Source organism: Macrobrachium rosenbergii, chromosome 35 (genome assembly GCF_040412425.1).
Source record: "Macrobrachium rosenbergii isolate ZJJX-2024 chromosome 35, ASM4041242v1, whole genome shotgun sequence".
Taxonomy (NCBI): Eukaryota; Metazoa; Arthropoda; class Malacostraca; order Decapoda; family Palaemonidae; genus Macrobrachium; species Macrobrachium rosenbergii.
This window is the reverse complement of record NC_089775.1, coordinates 4190633-4208979: the sequence shown is the minus strand read 5'-3', so window position 1 is coordinate 4208979 and position 18347 is coordinate 4190633. Positions and strand designations below refer to the sequence as shown.

Here is an 18347-nt window from a genome sequence, read left to right as displayed (position 1 = left end):
TACTGCATATTACTGCCGTCAAACAATTCAGCTCGTATCTTAATAACTGTACGTTACTTACATTTTTTTTTATTTATTAATTTATCTGGTTTTCTAATAGCTGATCTCTTTCTGTACTTTAAAAAGGATGGCTGTATTATGCAAATTTATCTTATATAGTGTCTTTTCTATCTTCCTTATGATTCGCTTTTCAGGCTCAGCGATGCTAGTCGGCAACTGACTAGCATCGCTGAGCCTGAAGAGCGAATCATAAGGAAGATAGAAAAGACACTATATAAGATAAATTTGCATAATACAGCCATCCTTTTTAATAAGACCTGTTTAAAAGACGGTCTACTCCCTTCAAATAATAATAATAATAATAATTGGGTAAAGACTACAAAAATCATGTAATTTTCCATTTTATATTACCATAGCCCAATCCACTCTCCCAAGAGGTCCCTAAATCTGACAAGAGTCACAGCTACTACTAAAGTGTCAGAAGATTACATTACAATTAGAATCTAATGCATAAAAAAATATCTATAGCAACGATTCATAATCAAATAGTATTTACAGCCGACAAAATAAGAAAGTATCAGATAAGACTCACTTCTTCCTGCTACGGTCGCTGGTGGTGGTGAAGAGAGACGAGGCACTCTGGAACGACGAGGCTACGTCTGGCTGGGAGCTGAACGAAGCTTCCAGTAGAGAAGTGTCATCGCACGTCTCGTCCGACTCGCTGGACGAGGAGCAGGAACTGGGGGTTTTCGTTCTGCCCTGGAATGACAGGCTCTGGATGCGATGGTCTGGAGGAAAGAGGCTTAAGAATAGTTATGACGAAGACTGCGCCTCCAAAACGCTACGGTCTCTTTACTGGAAGTGGTTCCTCGGATCTTTTCTAGATAGTGAACCCCAAGGGTTTTCAGGGGTCGTTATCTGGGGCTGATATTTCTTGGGGGCATTATCTTTATGATATTTACAGTCTTTTGTTTATGTTTTTACAGTCATCCCCAGCAGGCTTGTACTAAACATGCCACAAAGGTGGATACACACCAGGTTAAAACCCCTGGGGGTCACTATTTAGGAAAAATTCAGTTCCTCTGAATGGTAAGCAGTCACCTTGCCCGAGGAGACCGTAATCAAACGTTTGTTGCTTATTCATTTTAATATTTATTCAAAGTTAAAATAAATATGTTCAGTTTTTCTCTATCTTCTTAGGCTTTACTTTTCCTTTCCAATTTTCCAAATACAGCGGTTTTGTTCGCGTATTTTGGCTTCCTCTGTAGAAATGTCTGGTTAATGTGGTTAATGATGCAAAAGACATGTATTTTTTGTCCTAACTTTACAGCAAAATAGCTGTAAATAAGAAATATCCATTTTTAAAGCAAATATAAAAATATACTAAACAAATGATCGCTTTTCAAGAGAAAATATTCAAGTGAGGACTGGAAATAACAGAAAATAAAAAGTTATTTGCCTCAGAACAATGTCAAAACTCATTCTGAACTACACAGAATAAACAGGCTGAATAGTTCAAGTACACGTAATGTTAAGCGGAAAGCCAGTTTTATTCAAACAAAAATAGCTACTTACTTCCTTGGAGTTGGCGTCTTTCGTTTCCTCTTTTTCTTTTGCTTTCTTAGGTAGGACTTTTGTATTTGCTTGTGTCCGTTCCTTTGCTCTGCGAACTTTCTAGCTGTGTTTCGTCGCTGACAGATTCCTGCTTCCGTGCGCTCTGTGCGTCCGTGTTTTCGTCAAATCCCAAATTCACGACACCCTCAGAAAATTTTGTGTAGGTCTGTTGTCTTGTATAAGGTACACGCTTCACCTGCGAAATGGATTTAAGATATTAAACGGCATCTTTAACATGCGGCGCTGAGTCTTATTTTTAACTACCTAGATTCAGGACCTTGGTTTACAGAGGAAGTATCTTTTCCACTTGGTATTTAACCTGTAGACTGCTAATAGCAACTCAGGTCCACTGACTTTATTTTGCTTTTTGCACACCAGTGGGTTGGACTGGAATTATCTATGGAACATTCCTTGGGTAAAGCCAAGCTTAATCGAAGCTTACGGTCTCATAAAACATCTCGTAAATCACTTACCGACCTATCAAATATAATATCATCCTCGAGAAAGTCCCCTTCCTCACTGTCACTAAGAGGATTTTCAAACGTAAACAGGCCTTCCAGACTAACAAAGTCAGTTTCTTCGTCTAGACGGACATCCTTGGAAAACCTGACAGTGTCCCCATGCAAACTCTGAACGGCATAAAGCCCACTGCCGTCAAATTCGCTAAAGTCGATAAAGCCACAATCGTCGAGGGGGTTACCAATTATCGACCACTCTTCGGAGTTCGGCAACTGCTTCCCCTGCGTACTTAATCTGCCTCTGAAGTCGGCCGCTATTGCGTGACCGTTCATAATCAAGGCGTTATTTTCCCTCCTCCTTTTCCTCGTCGTGAAATATCTCCTCAAGTTTTTTCTCGACATCATCCTTACTATTACAGCAACCCATGATAGTTAACACGCTACAGTTTATTTCATGGAATGGCAGGCCACCACAAAGCACAATTCAAAGTATATAAGCTCCAACAGAACTGCGTGGAGTCCCACAGCCAAACAAAATCTATGTGATCCCAAGTGACGTGTGTAAGATCAAGTCAAGTGATTATTGGTAACACAATCTATCTGATAAGATTAAGAAAAGACATTAAGTGGACTTGCGTATCTGATAATGGATAAAAAGCACCAGTGACCACCGGCACTAGAAATAAAATAAACGATGAATAATTACGAAAAAACTCTTAGTCAGCTGCATACCATTCTAGATGTTAATGTCCTTGAAGGCACTGCCTGATCCCTTTATGAAAAGTGCAATAAAATAGGGATTAAAAAAAGACAAACGCCCTTGGCACAGAAATGCTTTACATTAGTCCTCTCTGTTGTTGTGGTTAAGTCCTGTTATCAAAACCTGTTTCCCTTGGAAAAGGGATTTTATAATTACGTTATACAAGACTGGAAGCTGTCACTCCAACTTTGTGAACACAAGGAGTTAGATGTATTATGCATTCAGCTATGCAGAATTTATGAGGCATTTTCTAGTTAACAACATGCACAAGATTTCTAAGCATTAAAAAAATTAAAATTTGGTCTGGATGCAACCCCATTGTGAAAAGGCATAATCTATATTCTCTTGGGTATAGGAAGCCTCATATATCCACTAGTAATTTCTAATTGCTCTCTAATCATACTAGATTTAGACTCTTCATACTGATTAGTGCCCCAAGCATTTATTTCCTATAGGGACAGTGCCATCAGTGCATCTCACAAGGGGCACTGTAAGCATTACTTAAGGTTTTTGCAGTGTTCCTTTGACCTCTAGCTTTAAGCCCGTTCATTCCTTTTACTGTCCCTCCGTTCATATTCTCTTTCTTCCATCTTACTTTCCACTCTCTCCTAACAATTGTTTGACCAACTGCAAGGCTTTCCTCCCGTTACACTTTCCAAACCGTTTACTCTCAGCCTCCGTTTCAGTGCTGAAAGAACTCTTAGGTCCCAGTGCTTGGTCTTTGGCCTAAATTTTACATTCCACCCAAAAGCATTTAATTCAAGTTGATAATTTACAGACACTTCATAATCCTTTATGTAATTGTAAGCTTCAGAACCAGTGTAATAAATTGGACATTATAACTCTTGCATGTAAAATATATTATACATAGGAGACTGCATAAAGCAATGAATTATCATACTTTCAAACAGGCCGCCCTTACCTGCGGAGAGTTACTCATGGACGGAAATCCAGACGACGTCTTCGACGAACCCCCGGAGGTAAGAGTGATACCGGTCGGCTGGGCTGCCTTCGAAGTACTGGTCCTCTCTGAAAAGCTGCCCGTCCTGGTCACGACATTACTTTTCACTTCTTTAGATTCCTGAATCTTGCTGCTTTCTGAACTTGACTTAATGGATTCCGAGAGTTTTGTTCCGGAAGAGGTTTTCTGAATGAGTTTCTTCCCCGCAGTTTCGTAAGAACTGCTTGGCAACAGATCGGATTTAGCTGGTTTAAGGTCAACTTCGCTCTGTCTAAAACTGGTGGAGGTTTGCATGGAGGCTTTGGTGTCAACAAAACTGTTGTTCATACTCGATAGCTGAGATTCAGTCAGACTTGATTCTAGACTGGAAATATTCTTGACTACTGGAATATCAATTCTTGGTTCAACTTTTGCTAGGTCAACCAATCGTGGGATTTTGGATATCTGTGGAGGAATCGGTGGCAAATTTGTAGAAGACCCCGTCCCACTGGTGTTGACAAAGTCTTTAGCAACAGACTGTATAGTCTCGTGGCATTTGTCACAAATACGGACCCCAGAGCTGCCGTAAGACCTCCGTTCGACTTCTGGCGTGAGGGCCGGACTTGGCGTTGCACTTGTTTCACTGCCGAGCTCATCTTTCTTCAAACTTATCGGCAACGTATTCACGCTTGTGGTACGTGTGTCTACCCCCTTAGTTTGTACGTAAGCATTACTCTTGAGTTTAGACTGACTCTCCTTAACCAGAACATCCGCCGGCAAGGAAGACCCAGAGGCTACACTGCGCGTTCGAACATTGTCACAACGATCACAGATACGATCATTTATTCTATCACTGCTACAGCCAACTGTTCGAGTCTGCAAAGCTGAGCACTTCTCACACCACATATCAGTCAATCTGTAATCCCCACTGGCAACAGATCTCACTTTAATATTAAAACATCTATCACAAACCAAGGAAGAAATGGATCCGTCGCCTATGGCGACGGACCGCGTCTTAATGTTGGCACATTTGTCACAGAAATTATCACCGATTTTGTCCTGGCTAACACCTACGCTCACACAACTGGGCTGAGCCATGACCCCGACACTCTGACGTAATGGCTGTATGCCGGACTTATCGATGGCAGGTTTATCCAGCGACACCTGAATTGCACAGTTAACGCTTAGAGGTCTGCCTGACCTCTCGAGGGCCAACAGCTGCGCTTGCTTAGCTTCCCAAGCAAGTCTGGCTTCCGTTAAATGTCTTTCTAAGTCATCCTCTGTGTATAACTCACTCTGGCTGGATTCCCATTCTCTCCTGGCTTTTGTTAAATGGCCGTCTAGATCGTCTCTCGTGAAGAGGTCCTTTCGACCGGACTCCCATTCTTCTTTAGCTTGGGCTAAGTAGGCCTTCAGGTCTTCATTAGTGAAGAGTTCAGCCTTCTGGGCCTCCCAGTCTCTTGCAGCATTTGCTAAATGCTCATTCAGCTCAGTCTCTGTATACATTTCCCTTTGCTTGGCCTCAAATTCTCGTTGGACTCTCACCAAACGTTCCTCTAGTTCTGTCTTGGTGAAAAGTTCACTCTGCCTGGTCTCAAACTCTCTTTTAACGACTGCCACGTGCTCCTCCAATTCCGATCTGGTGAAGAGCTCACTCTGCTTCGATTCCCACTCTCTCTTGGCCTTTGCCAATTCATTGTTCAAGTCTGTTCTGGTAAAAAGCTCCCCTTGTCTAGACTCCCAGTCTTTCCTGGCCTTTGCGATGTGCTCGTTCAGGTCCGCTTTCGTGAAGAGGTTGTTCATGCTGAGAGTCGTAAACGTTCTCTGGTCCCTCTTCCTTATCGTCTCCGTGTTGGTGGAGTTGTCAAATGTCAGCACAGGTGGAGCTAGCTGCGGCTCTGACAGACGACTTATTATAGCCGATTTCCTTCCCAGTTTTTGCAAAAAGGCATTTTTGGAATTGCTGTCCTTTTCCAGCGCGTCCTTCAAGTCGAAATTACTGTCGTCAGGATTGAAACATTCCAGGGAAACGCTGCTCATGCTTAACCTTCTCGTCTTTTCCTTCTGGGAGCCGAGCGGCGTCCCCACACTCTTGCTGTCGAACGTCTTCTTGTTCCTTTCGTAACAAAGCATACAAGGCTTGGCCTTGATCTCCCTCTTTTTATCCACTTCCATCCTGTCGGTCGTGATTCCGACGGAACGGGTTCTCAACCCGACGTGAGTCACTCCAATATCTCTCGTCAGCACCCTGCAGTTAGTGGCCGCATCCCTGACTTGTTTTCGGGCGATGGAGGGAGTAATCGGCAAACCGTGACCAGAGATTTTACCCGACTTGTCTAAACTAGACCGTCTTTCTGAAGACAGGTCTTTTATTGCCCTTCTGTCCAGGATGTGATCATTTGCCTCTTTGATGAAAAGGGGAAACTCCTCGATGACTGAATCTGCCTCCGAGCCTTCGGAAATTGATCCTCTTCTTGCTCGACGATATGAATGAAACTCTTCTAAGTTGACTCTTAGAGCTGCAAAAAAATAAATAAGTAAATAAGCAAGGGAAAATGTACTGTATAGCTAAAACAAATTTCCTTTACGCTGAAATTCAATGAGACAAGTGAGTTCTAAATATCAACAACTAAATTTCACTAGCACTTTTAATCTTGCAACTGACCACCACATATATACAGGCACCACCCTACTTACAAACATTCAGAGATACAAACAAATGGGATCGCAAATCAAAATTGTGTTCAGAGTGCTCCCATTTGCCACTCGTACGTTAAAATTTTTAGTGCGCCTATTCTGTACATACAATACGTACAGTGTATTGTGTTTTAGGATGAAAAACGTACAGTACTTTATTGATTTCATATCATACTATATTTAAATAGGCGTGGAAGAGTACAGCTACCAACTTACAAACAATTGAACATACAAACAACCATCTGGAACATAACTTGTTTGTAAGTAGGGTGGTGTCTGCATATTTCCTCATCATCAACTGGCCAATTAAAGCATCCCATCATCACATTAAAAGGTACACAAAAGACACATCCAAAGTAACGCAAAACGGCCCCAAACTCACGTGATTCACTTCGTCTTCGCCGCGTCCGTGGAGTGACCATGCCAGTGTTCCTCAGGTGGTGGAGTCGGCCTTCCAGCTCATCTTCGGACATGTCCGACACATCTCCGTCTATGCTCGGCGGCAATAGCAAGGCAGGATCGTCACCTTTTTGGAAGTTTTTAAACTGCTGAATCAGCAGGCGTTTCTCTTCCTTGAGGACGTTTAGCTTAATCTGTGTTTTTATAGAAAGAGACCTGAATAAGGATCTTTATCATGTGGTATTGTTAATGGTAATCCAGATGTTTTAAACTTGTTCCTCTTAGGCCTAAAGACTCACAGTGCAACACTATTCCGTTAAATCAAAATGTCTTAGATATTTGTGAAATGTCATAAAACTATCCTAACTACTTTAGTGGCCACAAATACCTCTGTATTGATTACAAAAGCAACTCACTAGATTCAGCAGGGACTCGAGACCTATTAAATAACGAACTGAAATGTCTCCATACATAAAAACTATTCCTCGACACTTTGCCAGACATTAAAACAAGTCCTACATGTTACAGATATCTGACAATACAGCATTCTACTCTTCTTTTACTTCATACCTCAGGGTCCTCTTCAATGATATCCTTTGAGAAAGCATGAAAAGAAGGAAGAGGTTTCTGTTTACTTATATTTTTCCACTTCACAGAAAACAAACGAAGAATTTGAATGCTGAAACATGATGCACAAGGTACTGGGCAAGTCTATACTACTTCATATGACATTACTCTAATTTCTCTGTAATTCCTCTAATCACCTTTGAAAGACTATGGAGTTTTAATCATTGGCTCAAGAAGTTCCTTCCTGTTTTGAGTTCATCTTGGAGACAATGTTTTTGCTTTGAATATTAAGTGAAAGACAATTCCTACATAAAGAATATGAACACACTTCAATTGTTAGAAAGCTAAAAAAACAAGTTAGCTTACATTTAAAGAGCTGAAATAACATTGGTTCCTCTGTCAATTCATTATATATCAACCTAACTAATTCTGGGGATAAAAAAAGTTAAGTTTGATGTCAAAATTCAGCAAATTCTAAAGTCTACAAACAATGCTTTGAAAAAAATAAATACATGGATCTCGCTTTGATGAACTTCCCTACTATCTTGAAACCACATCAAATGCCCAGCGACAAGAAAGGTTTGTATTTACATATAAATAAATTCATAAGATATAAATCAAGTCAGGGTACAGTGGGCCCCCGACTATTTGCGGTTCTGGACTCGAAGCTTCATCTATTCACTGATTTTTCTGTGGAACGTATGTACACATTTTTCGCGGGAAATTCGCCTATTCGTGGTATTTTTCATAGAGAAATATTCACTAATTACTGTATTTTCATATCATTGTCGTGACAAAATGCACTTTTTGTGATAAAACTGAAAATATTCAGGAATAAGCATTTTTGTTTTGAACTATCGAAATAGGCAGTTGTAAGTGTTTTTAGAGGGGGTTTTAAGTATTCGTGGATTTGAGCTATTTGCAGGGGGGAAGCGGTACGCATCCCCTGCGAATACCAGGGGCCGACTGTATACCGAGGGATTACGTCAAGATACATGAACACAGGACAGCTAAAATGATGTCCGATACTTTACCTGTAGCATAGGGATATTCTTCACCTCCTCCTCCAGTTCCTTCAATCGCGTGAGGCTGGATGCCATTTGATCTCGGATGGACTTTATAAAGAGAAAACAAAAGATAAAGATGACGATCAAGTCTGTAGACATAAGGGTATGATTTTGAATCTGAAGAAAGATATTGGGTAATGTGATTTGAAACTATTTAGTAATAACTGTGTTTTTGACGAATATATTTGCTTTGCAAGCAAACCATTGCCTCAGAGAGTCTTGACACCTTGGTCTGAAGTGGCTGACTCACTTGGCTAACAAGATATGGTCCTGCTAACTGGACTTGTCATAGTGGTATTCCATCACTCCAAGAACTGTTCCTATTTCTGTTCCACTCTATCGGAGTTCAACCACCTATCGTTGACTACTATTCTTCCAACCATTCTACAGGATGGATAAATTACGCAGACTTGTCAAAATTGAAAGGACCCTTTTTTTATGATTATATGGTCTTCCTTTAACCTGTCTTACTGTCAAAATCCTAAATATTGACTCCTATGTGGGCCTGATTACTTGCTGGCACAAGATTCAGGCTTCCTCAATTTAATGAGTCTCATTTTAAAATGATGACCTCTCTGACCTGGTGATCACTGACTCTGTTTCTTCTCTTGATTCACATTTTTATGTCCTTCATTTCCTAACAGACATCCTTTTTCCTCCTCCTCCTCCTACTCCTCCTCTGTTTCTTCCACAGATCCTACCTAAACTTTCATGAGCCTTTTTGTCCTAGATTAAAAAAGTGGTCAGAGTTTTTTCTCCATCTACTGGCTCCTGAGTTACTGGGAGAAAAGCTTCCAGCATCAGTGAGGGTCACCTGATTAACCTCCACAAAAGTGGCATTCCATCTCCCACTGGTATTCCCTGGTGCCAAAAGCTTTGCATTCAGGACAAGTCATTTTCATGCTAGTAGCTATATATAACTGGTACTTTTAAACCTTTCCAAGCTTCTACAATTGCAGTTTGCATTCACATTAGCACTGCAAAGTCAAAATCAGTGATTACTTTGAAGTCTTCCAATCATTTCCTCATATAAAAGATTGTCCAGTTTTTTGTAACTCTTTACGTCATGCTCCCCACCACAGCTCAATTGGTCTTGTGTTCGAAAACCACCATCTTTTTGCCGAATCAGTACAGTACTGTATATGCGAACCCACTTCAAACATGAGGATAAAGGCTGTCTGAAGCAATGATCTGTACTTACAAAGATAAAAATCTGCTCTAAAGTTACTCAAGTATATTGGAAATATGTGACATGCACAGCTGGTAATCTACTTATCAGGAACAGAAGGTATCTGTAATATCAAATGATTAAGCTGAAAATAAGATGCATATAAAACAAGAACCTTAAATCACTTATGAAGAGCACTGAAGAATAAAAATGTTTTGAAAAATTGTGTAACTGTACCGCATTTGTTAATTTTTTGTGGCAAACTGTATGAACTATTTATTTGTCATATAAAATTTCTCAGCTATCATAAGAGGAACGTTCATTTCAAAAGAAGTGGCCAATCAGAGCAATATTTTAAGATTTTTACTTAAGCTAAGGACAAAACTTTCATTCGGCACTGATTAATAACAACAGCAAATTCTGTATTTTGTGATGTACAGTAATCACAATGCTGAATATTTAATTTATAAATTAACCAAAGGTCAGGAATTTCAGTAATGCATGTACACAATTGCGATAAGGATCAATAAACAACAATGAACAGTTCTGATATAAGATTGTAACACCCCAAATCGCACCTGAAACAGATATCAAATGAATGTCAGTGTGCCTAGCACGGCCACATTTGTTTCCGTTGTAGTTTATTCCTGATCAGCATACCATAAAAATAAAGAAGAAATAACTGAATACATTACATTTATAGTGGCATTATTTTACCTATCTCTCTGAAGAGGATTTAAAGACATTTCTTTCAACGAAGCACAATCATAATCATTCAAGCCCTGAACGGCAAAGCTGTACGCTATCAAATGCACGGCCCAAAGCTACGGCGACGCTTTCTAACGCCTGTACAAAATGCGAGAAGTCCGTCGTTTGTAACTGCGTGATTACGAACTGGTCTACAGACAATGCCAGGGTTTAGTCAAAAGCGGTTCGCAAGAACATTTTACGTGTGAGTGTGGAACTACGTACAGACATCACGACACAAAACACAGCAATGGCTTCAGCTCAAGCGCCGACATTAGTCAAAGCGAGGCTTTGCGCCGTCCGAAGTACACAAGACTTGAATACGCTACCTGCAGTGTGGAGGTGCTGACGCCCGACATGCCAGAAGCAATGCTCATGGCATCGAGGTCTGGATGTGTTGGTGGGTACCCCTGAGCGGCGTTGAGAGCAGCTAAAGCCTCTGACAGACGATTGGGCACTGTCTGCTAAAAGGCAGATTATTAGAAAAGCTCCCCCATTTCTGCAATCAACATTTTTGTCCTCATTATTATTACCCCAACACCACTGATTGCTCTACTGATCAAGTGTTACAAAATTAGTAAGTGGCAGTGATACAAAAAAGCTCTATTTTTTTTGTGAATTCCTCCATGATTCCTGTCTGACTTTAATGAAGGGAACGAACAGTTTGTTAAGGTTCAGTTCCGGTCTACCGTGAGAATAATAATAAAAAAACAGACCCAATACAATGTAATGATAAAGAAAAATACCTCAACAGTAATTTTTTCTGATGAAGTCTAATAAACTTTACAAGGCTGTGAGCATTATTTTAAGCAGTGTCAGGAAACAAGCTACACTCACTCATGCAAGCTCTAGAAAGCTCTAGAATTAGTGTTTGAAATGCTTTTCACTGCCATATCCACTTAGCAGGCATTAATCCAGTGAAGCTTAGCCAGTATTCTTTCGTGTTCAATATTCTCAACATATAGCAAAAGTCAGGGTTGAAACGTTTCCGATCAAAACGACCGACTGTTTTCATTTATTTCGTGCACAAGGTACTGCGGTAATCTCGACTCTAATACTGGGATTGGGATCTAATGAAATTACCGTCAAAGTAAAAAATCAAAATATTGCAAGTCATCATTGCCAATTAAACCTCATGTCTCCTACTTCATAAAAAAGTTAGATTTTTTCATCTGACATTTTTTGGCACAATGGATAACAGTACCTGTGTCCTCATCACCGTAGGGTCAAGTAATGATGTCGTCAGTGAGAATACTGATCGAGGCTTTTCCTGACTGGATTTGCTTAAAATCTTTTTAATCATGTTGGCGTTAAGACGTCGACTGTTTTAATAACTTGTGGGGGAGGGGGGAAATTCTTCCGAAAGGACACTTACCTGTTGTATTATTCCGACGTTGTTAGGAGGCAAGTATCCTGTGACTGTAGACTGACCACCATTTGGGGTCACCCCAACAGTAGTCGCATTCTGTAATCCACTCGCAGACGAGACGGAGCAGAGTGACGAGACGGAGTTTGTGCGCTGGCGTCTTTGCATCAGAGGCGATTCGTCGAGTACTGGAACATCACAAAGAATTAAGAAGGAGACTAGCCTTTAGGTTTATGCCTGCTGTGATGCTTTGAGTAAAAAATACAGACATAATATGTAATCATCATTGCCTCACTTCTCAGTTATAAACTGCATGTGCAACACATTTACGAGAACATGGGATGAATTTACATTGTTAAATCACAAAATGCTACAACTTGAAGACTCTGCCCCATATCTCCCAGGACCAGGCATACAAGGTGACATATAAAAATACATTCACAAAGATCGGGATGACACGAAATTAGCAAAGACAATCATTAGATTTTATCATTAGCAATTATTCTTCGGAATATCCTACTCTCTCTCACCAGAAGTTGCCACGAGCATGTTCTGCACAAAATAAACTCAATGTCACATCTACACAAGCAATGACAAATACGTAAAATTATAGTCTTCACCTTTACTAAAAGGAATCTATGCAGGGGCTAACAACCACTTGGACCAACTGTTCGCCTAAAACGAGCTACAGTAATGTCTCACACTTACTCTGCCTTGGAAGTGAGTGTGATCGTGCAAGACTGGACCCCAGCTTTGGGCTTAAGGGGTAGTGCTGGGCATAAAGGCTTTGGTGGGATGCATTGCTGTACGAGGACAGGTCCACAGGCAGCGTTTCCGAGCGACTCTTGTGACGGCGGGCATCCTGGGAGTTCTCGAGCATCTCCTCAAAGTCTAGAACGGCCTCCTGTTGAAAAAGCGGCACGAGATGTACTGAATATAAACGAGCACCCTTTAAAAGCCAAGCAACTAATTCCCACGCCCATATGGGTTTGTAAATACAGACACCACCCTACTTACGAACATTTAACCTACAAACAGGATCACAAATTAAAATTGTGTTCAGAGCGCTCCCCTCTGCCACTTGTAAGTTCAAATTTTGTCATGCAGGCCTGTTCTATAAAATACATTACTATACGTACAGTGAATTGTGTTTTAGGATGAAAAAACGTACAGTACAATATTGACTTTATATCATACTTTACAGTAACCAACTCAGAAGCAATTCAACATTAAACGGCCATTAGGAACGTACTGTAACTTGTTTGTAAGCAGGGTGGTGTTTGTACTTCTAACAATGGCCCAGTCCAAAAGTAATAGGTTTACTAATAAACAGATAAAAAAGTTCACAGGGGAAATGAAAAGAGGGCCTTAGAGTTCATGAAAGTCTTGACTGAAGAAAAAGCTATGGCTATGTCTGAACTTTTCACTTAGGGAAACGACCCACTACACTTTTCAATACGTAACATTTTCACACCCCAAAACCTCAGTCTCGCCTGAAACTTGCTAACTTCTCTATTTCCTCCCTCCGAGCTTCCTCACGTCTCACCTGGAGAGCTTCGCTGGCATTGAGATCTGAGCTGGAATTCACAGCTGAGGTGGAATGTGTCGCGCTGGTGACTTCTGGATGCAGAGTCCTTCTAAGGGTATTGCACTGTCTCAGCGGGAGAGGGGGCGGGGTCTTCTCTCGCCACGAGTGGGTCCTGTGAACTTTGGGCGAAATGATGTGGCGGCTCGCTGGGTCTTTCTTCTGCGGTTCTTCGATCTTCGCATCGCGGGAGGAGAAAGGGGGGCATCAGGTTACGCAAACTTTCACGTAGTTACTAATACGAGGAAAAATTCAAGTTGATTATAAGACAAAGATGTGTGCTTCAAGGTGGTTCTAAGTAAAGAATTGTTTTTCTTATACTGAAAATACAATGTTAAGGGCAGCTCTTGCCATTTATATCCCTAAATGATAAAAATAAAAGATTCTGGGAGAAGAATAAAATGAAAGGGGACATTACAGAACTTGGTACAGTACAAGATAGGTCATCATCCAAGAGTATTATGAAGCTAGCTGATCCCATAGCAATTACAAAAAGAGGCCTTTTTCATAAACACAAAAAAACTGTCCCAACAAGGTCACAGACATAGAAGCTTGAATCTAAATCAAGACGGCGGAGCACGACTCCCGTCTTGGTCATTCCCTGAGGCCAACAATCGCGGGAAAAGCACCACTTTTGTTTTAAACGTACAATCTCCAGTCTCTCTTGACTCGGCAGTTCAGGCACTTCGTTCTCCTTGCCGGACGTTAGGCCTAGGAGCACCTCCATGGATTTGGTCTGCCGGCGCCGCGCCCGCTTCAGTTTCTTCAGTTGGCGTAAGGTGGGGCTGTCATTTTTGGATCCCTGGAGATAATAACAGGTAATATTAATAATACTGCACTAATAATTTACTATCACACTAAATCAAAATCAAAATTAAATATAAAATAAAAGGAAAATGATCTCACCTGCGTCAACATATCACAGTATCTCACGAAGTCCAAGTCGATGTGGTAGCCGTAAGGGCAGCAGTGGCACCTCCCAGACCTGCCGTTGTGCGCCCGCGACTCGTGCGAGTTGGCCCCCGAAGGCCCTCCGTCCGCTGGAAGAAGAAGAGGAGTGAGTCTACGGAAACTCATTTTGGAATCGATTTAAAACTAATCGTTCGACATTTGTGAGTCAAAATTGATGGAAAGATTCAGTTCTCAGACATTAATTCCAGTTTAACAGTAAAAACATCTTGGAATCTTGGTTAATTTTAAAAGATGTTAATAATAAACACACAAATGGCAACACTAGGGGGACATCCAATCATGGGTGGCTCGTCGTGCTTAACCTATAGACGGCCCAACGTTGAAACGAAAGAAAGGGCGTACCAATTGAAAAAAGGTTCCAAAACAATTATAATAATAAAGTTTTCATTCATCATGAAATATTTAGCAAAGATTACAACCTTTTTGTGAATATTATCGCTTAGACCAACCACCATGACTAGGCCTAACTGCATAGTTACTGTAACCTACAAAGGGGCCTTGGGAGTCTGGTGTAAGCAGGTAAAAGGTTCCCTACGAGGTAATTAAAACCATTTTCAATTGAAAAAATTTGATTTTTTCCCCAAAATTTGTTTAAAAAAAGTCAAATGAGCTACATTAGTGGGATGAGAGATTACGCTAATAACAATTAAGTAAGACAGTTTTTGGAGCAAAGGTTAAATACAAATGATATATATACTCTTGATCAATACCAATATTAGTACTACCTTTTAATAATAATAATAATAGTAATAATGAAATGTTTTGGATACATTATAGTACCTCCGTTGACCTAAGCACTGAATCAGGTACCTGGTGGATAGCTGACTGCTGTAGGTCATAGCCAGACCAGAGGAAGACACTATTATTATTAATATTATTATTATTGTTACTTACAATACAGAAACACAACACGTTATGCACGCTGGTTATTTTTTCAGTAAATATAGGCCTACTTTAACTTTTGTACTTTTACAACTGGTAATGCTATTCCTACCACTAATAATACTACTATTATTAATACTACTACTAATAATAATAAAACATGGCCATAATTACCACCACCACCACCGGTTTTGGTTGAAAACGGTTTAACCAGAGACAGAAAATAAAACCAATAAATAAATAGGCATGTGGATAGATCTAGTCGTGAAGATTTAAAGAGTAATATATACATTAGATTAAATGATAATAAACATATTTATATATACATATACATAAAAAATATGCATACAATTAATTTAAGTATGAAATATATACATGGTATTAAAACGTGGTCCTGCACAGGGCCATGTTTTAAGGCCAATTTTTGGGCAGCCAGAATGAGCCAGCCTTCAATTCCGAAAGTTCATTTTTTGTTGTGTGGTTCCTAACCAATCCACCCCCAAAAACCCTCCCACGACATGCTTCCGAGTAGTAGAAGCACTACCAAAACTGAAGCGGGTAGAAACAGAGAAAGAGAAACATTACCAAAAATTGAACTCACCTTTGAGCGGGGAGAGGCTTCGAAAATATTCGGCTGCGTTTCTATTCTTCATGACGTCTGTCATTTGTTTTTCAGTCTACAACCGCTAAAATTCGCTATTTACAACCATCTGCGAGAAGAGAAAAACAACATACATTAGATGCGATGCTGAACGAATGAATAAAACAACAATAAATATGATTTTTCTAGAATTTATTTAAGAGAGAAAATTAGACCTAGTTTTGTCTTTCTGGGTCTATTTGTTAAAATACACATTCAACAATACTGTGTAGGTGTGTATGTATACACAGACACATTTATTCTCTGCTTTGCCCGTATTTTAAATTCAAATTCGCCTGAAAGCAGCGACTCCGCTGAATACAATGCTTGTTTATGCAAGCATGTGACTGAGGTTTTTAGACCGATGATCACATGCGCGAGGAATGCTTTTATTTGACAGCGATAAACAGTTCTGTTGACCTTGTAATGTCCTCATTACCCTGATAAATAATAATAATAATAATAATAATAATAATAATAATAATAATAATAATAATAATAATAAAAAGTTCTAAAAACCTCAGTGGCTAATTGCCAGGTATTGTAAATGGCGCCAATTACGAGGTATGACGGAGGTGTATCGTGGGGAATGTTTGATTAATGAATAAATAATAAAGATATGGCTTTACTCTCACTATAGGCGACTGTGGTGGGTCGCTAAAAGACTGGGGGAAGGGGTGAGGGCCTAGCAACCTCACCCCAAAAATAGATTTGAGGAAAAGCAGATTAGGCATAGTCCCAACGGAGTTAGCCTCTGGTTAACACGTCATGGCGACTTTGTTTATTTATTATTTTATCTACTTTCCGAGTTCATACAAGGTTATGTATGTGTATACATATGAATATATGTATACACAGAGATTGTATACATTTAAAGTATACAAAAAGATGTGTAAGGAAGAGTGAAAGACCAAAAAAATAGAGAAAAATCAGTCGCCAATTCACTTAACATCAGCTGCTAGACCACAATGCGCCATTTTTGCAGCTAATTAGCGAATTAAGACCAATTATCTAGCAGTACCCAGCGGGTTCTGTCACCCCCAGAGAGAGAGAGAGAGAGAGAGAGAGAGAGAGAGAGAGAGAGAGAGAGAGAGAGAGAGAGAGAGATCTATCACCCCCGAGAGAGAGAGAGAGAGGGAGAGAGAGTGAGTTTGGCATCACGATTTCGTACGTGACATGAGTTAATTGCGAGTCGAGACTGACTCTCTCTCTCTCTCTCTCTCTCTCTCTCTCTCTCTCTCTCTCTCTCTCTCCTTGATGAACTTGACCCCTTAATGACGTTCAATTGGGAAATTAGCTCCGGAATAACTGGAGGATTGTGACCCCGAGGTCACAAGAGGTCAGTGACCTCACAGAGAGAGACTAGATTTTGAAGAGAGAAAAAAAAATAAAAATCCTTTTGTATGGAAGGATTGAGAAAGAATCCTACATGAAGGATTAGGAGATAAGACCCTGTTCCTGTAGGATACGTCGTGGGGACATCCTTCTTTGGGTATACTTAGGATGACGTCCTTAGTACGACAAAGGGATTGCAATAATAATAATAATAATAATAATAATAATAATAATAATAATAATAATAATATCACCAAAGTCGCGACCTGAAGAATCTGTCATCACGTGGAGAGGGGTGTGTTCTCTCTCTCTCTCTCTCTCTCTCTCTCTCTCTCTCTCTCTCTCTCTCTCTCTCTCTCTCTCTCTCTCTCTCTCACGTCAAAAATATTGGACAAACTGCAACACTTGCTTGCGACACTTCTCGTGACCTTGGGAAGTAGGGAGGAGAGAGAGAGAGAGAGAGAGAGAGAGAGAGAGAGAGAGAGAGAGAGAGAGAGAGAGAGAGAGAGAGAGAGAGAGGTGGTTTAAGGGATCCAATTTCCTTCCTTTTATCAGGTGAATCGTCCGCCATCACCTGACGAAGGTTTATGATAGGGAGGAACAGGAGGAGAATGCTTTAAATTCTCTCTCTCTCTCTCTCTCTCTCTCTCTCTCTCTGGATGGCTGGTATAGTCCTATGCGGGCCTCTGTTAAGCTTAACAACAATGTTTGTGAGGGCAGTTGAACCCAGAGCATATCTTATCTTGTTTTGACGTTTGTAGGTGCACACACACAAAGAGAGAGAGAGAGAGAGAGAGAGAGAGAGAGAGAGAGAGAGAGAGAGAGAGAGAGAGAGAGAGATTCTCTACTTCGTCCACGTGACACCCATGAAACCAGGTGCTCTGTAACAAGATTAAATAAACGCCTATCGTTTACGATGCGCCTAGAGTATTGTACTGTGTCGCTTCGGAATACAAAGCTCCGTGAATCGGCAGTTGAGAGAGAAGAGAGAGAGAGAGAGAGAGAGAGAGAGAGAGAGAGAGAGAGATGAAAAGCAGTAATCGACAACTGCCGATGAGACAGTAATGAGAATTGGTATTATAGCTGGGGATGAGATTGTCTTGTGTGTAGGAAGGAAGGGGGTTGGGTGAGAGAGAGAGAGAGAGAGAGA

The 18347-nt window shown here is 40.5% G+C and overlaps 1 protein-coding gene across 1 annotated transcript in view; it reads right to left on the bottom strand.

The window, feature by feature from the left end:
• LOC136856254 (uncharacterized) overlaps positions 1-18347 on the bottom strand; it is a 31349-nt gene that overhangs the window by 6487 nt on the left and 6515 nt on the right. Inside the window, 14 exon segments of the mRNA XM_067133947.1 lie at positions 593-762; positions 764-788; positions 1572-1810; positions 2088-2498; positions 3755-6291; positions 6852-7062; positions 8470-8550; positions 10747-10881; positions 11793-11971; positions 12492-12687; positions 13330-13545; positions 14018-14170; positions 14275-14408; positions 15824-15932. Coding sequence (XP_066990048.1) covers positions 593-762; positions 764-788; positions 1572-1810; positions 2088-2498; positions 3755-6291; positions 6852-7062; positions 8470-8550; positions 10747-10881; positions 11793-11971; positions 12492-12687; positions 13330-13545; positions 14018-14170; positions 14275-14408; positions 15824-15887 — 4751 coding nt within the window. The 5' untranslated portion in view covers positions 15888-15932.